General features: G+C 45.5%; 1 protein-coding gene across 1 annotated transcript in view; it reads left to right on the forward strand.

Moving 5' to 3' along the window:
- Positions 1–2,500, forward strand: part of slc25a22a (solute carrier family 25 member 22a) — a 37,081-nt gene that overhangs the window by 20,452 nt on the left and 14,129 nt on the right. Inside the window, exon 6 of the mRNA XM_048257541.1 lies at positions 1,147–1,201. Coding sequence (XP_048113498.1) covers positions 1,147–1,201 — 55 coding nt within the window. The remainder of the gene's footprint in view (positions 1–1,146; positions 1,202–2,500) is intronic.

Below are 2,500 nucleotides of genomic sequence, written 5' to 3' on the forward strand. Positions count from 1 at the left end.
AGAGTTGAGCTGTTTTTCTATACTTGAAATGTACCCCGAGTTATAGAATGACCCGTACACACAGATGTATCCCCATAAACCAGTCTCAGGCCTTTTTCTCATTCAAAGATACATCCAATCCCCAGCTCAGCCATGCTTGCCCCTCTCCCTGCCTCCTTTTCATCTAAGATATGCACAGTTCAGACTTAGCTAATGTTAAGACTGTTCATGAATATTCACACAAAATGTCTCCTGTGCCCTCAGCCATCCCCATTCATCTCTATGCTTCCTTTCTCATCTAACATCTCCAATGACCAAAAGAGAGTCGCAGTGCCATGACTGTAAAGTCTGGTCATGTAATATAGGCAGAAACATTTCATGCACATCCAGTAAGCGTCTCTTTGCGTCCCTCCTGGGCTGGGCTGGGCTGGGCTGGGGGCTGCTAATCACTGGTCTCATGTTGCCGCCACTTCAGGCTTATTATAGCGGCACATCCAAAATCAATACAGGCTACTGATCCAGTCGAGCAGGATCACAGGGCTCCCCGTCAGACCCCTCAGTGCCTGATGGGAAATTACCCATAATCCCGCTCCCCCCTGCCACAGCGACCCGTTCCCTCCGGTAACCTTGAGCATTCGGATGATCTGTCCTTGTCTCTATGGCGACGGGACCTGAGCAGAGGTGGTGAATTATTGACTGCTTTTGCCTGGTCAGCGTGTGAATTATTAACACATCTCAGCCATGCGACCGCACACGCATACGTGCAACACACACACACACACACACACACACACACACACACACACACACACACACACACACACACACACTTCCATTGTGTGTGTACATTAATTAATATCAGCCATGCAGACCGGGTGCAATTTGTTTTAACGGAAGGGCTGGACTAGTACACACACATACAAATACACACACACATAATATATTACACACACATAATATAACACACACACATGATATAAACACATGGGCTGATGCATGGTCTACGATGGAGTCCTGTGGAGAGCGGAGAGATTCAGTCCAAATGAACACTCACTCCCCTTTGTTGCTTTGCTCTTCTGTCTCTCTCTTTCCCTCCATCTCTCTCTCTTTCCCCCCATCTCTCTCTCTCCCTTCATTTCTCTCTTTCTCCCCCTCTCTCTCACACAGGAAGCTGACTCTAGTCAAAGAGATGTTGGCAGGCTGTGGGGCAGGTACATGTCAGGTCAGTATCCATCTGTTTCCTGTGCCCCTAAACCACACACACACACGCACACACTCCCTTTCTCTCTCTCGCACACATACACACAAACAGGCAGTCACATGCATGCACACTAACGAATACACACACAGACACACACACACACACACGCTCTCTACCGCAAACACTTATACTCACACTCACAAACAGGCAGTCACATGCATGCACACTAATATACCAAATACACACTCTCACTCTCACACAAACACACACACACACACACACACAAACACATACATACACACACATACACACACTCACAAACACTAGCTTGTCATGCTTCATTTAGCCAAAGTGTACATGCGTTTCAGCTAGTTTAATGAAGCCCATAATGTGCAGATAGCCAAGTGTCTGTCCCCATGCCCCAGCTGTGATGGGTTGATCTGGGTGAAATAACACACACACACACACACACACACACACACACACAAACAGATGGGCAGTATTTATGTTACATGTTTTTAAAATATGTATTTCATATACAAAATAGTATTTTGTAATTTGTATTCTATTGGGTTGAAGAAAAAGGCTGCGTATTTTGATGCAATGCTATGATGACATCATAGAAGTGCAAAACAATAAATGTAGCCTCTGACTGGTGCTGATTTAGTAATTTGCCAAGGCTTGCTAGATGAGTAACGTGTAGGTTGCTCACACAAACACAAAGGGCGTAGGTTTGGTCTCAGCTTTGGTAGTGACATAAAATGGTTGTCCTGGAAACGCACACTTTATGAGGACACGTTTGAATGAAAACGACTTCACATTAAAAATAATATGAATGAGTCCGCTAAAATATTGGACAATTTTGTCATCCCAAAATCAGGGGCAGCCGTGGCCTACTGGCTAGGACTTCGGACTTGTAACCGGAGGGTTGCTGGTTCGAACCCTGACCAGTAGGAACGGCTAAAGTGCCCTTGAACAAGGCACCTAACCCCTCACTGCTACCTGAGTGGCGCTGTAGCAGGCAGCTTACTGCGTCGGGATTAGTGTGTGCTTCACCTCACTGTGTGTTCACTGTGTGATTTCACTAATTCATGGATTGGGATAAATGCAGAGACCAAATTTCCCTCACAGGATCAAAAGAGTATATATACTTATATATATAAATATTGGTATGGAGTGGACATGACCCTATGGTCCATATGCAAACCCACGCCCTTGACACACACAATACACTCCCTCTTTCACACCAACCCACTCACTCAACCACATGGTTACTTGCTCACTCACACTTATAAGTTTACCAACTTTGTAACAACTGAC

Source organism: Alosa alosa, chromosome 11 (genome assembly GCF_017589495.1).
Source record: "Alosa alosa isolate M-15738 ecotype Scorff River chromosome 11, AALO_Geno_1.1, whole genome shotgun sequence".
NCBI lineage: Eukaryota > Metazoa > Chordata > Actinopteri > Clupeiformes > Clupeidae > Alosa > Alosa alosa.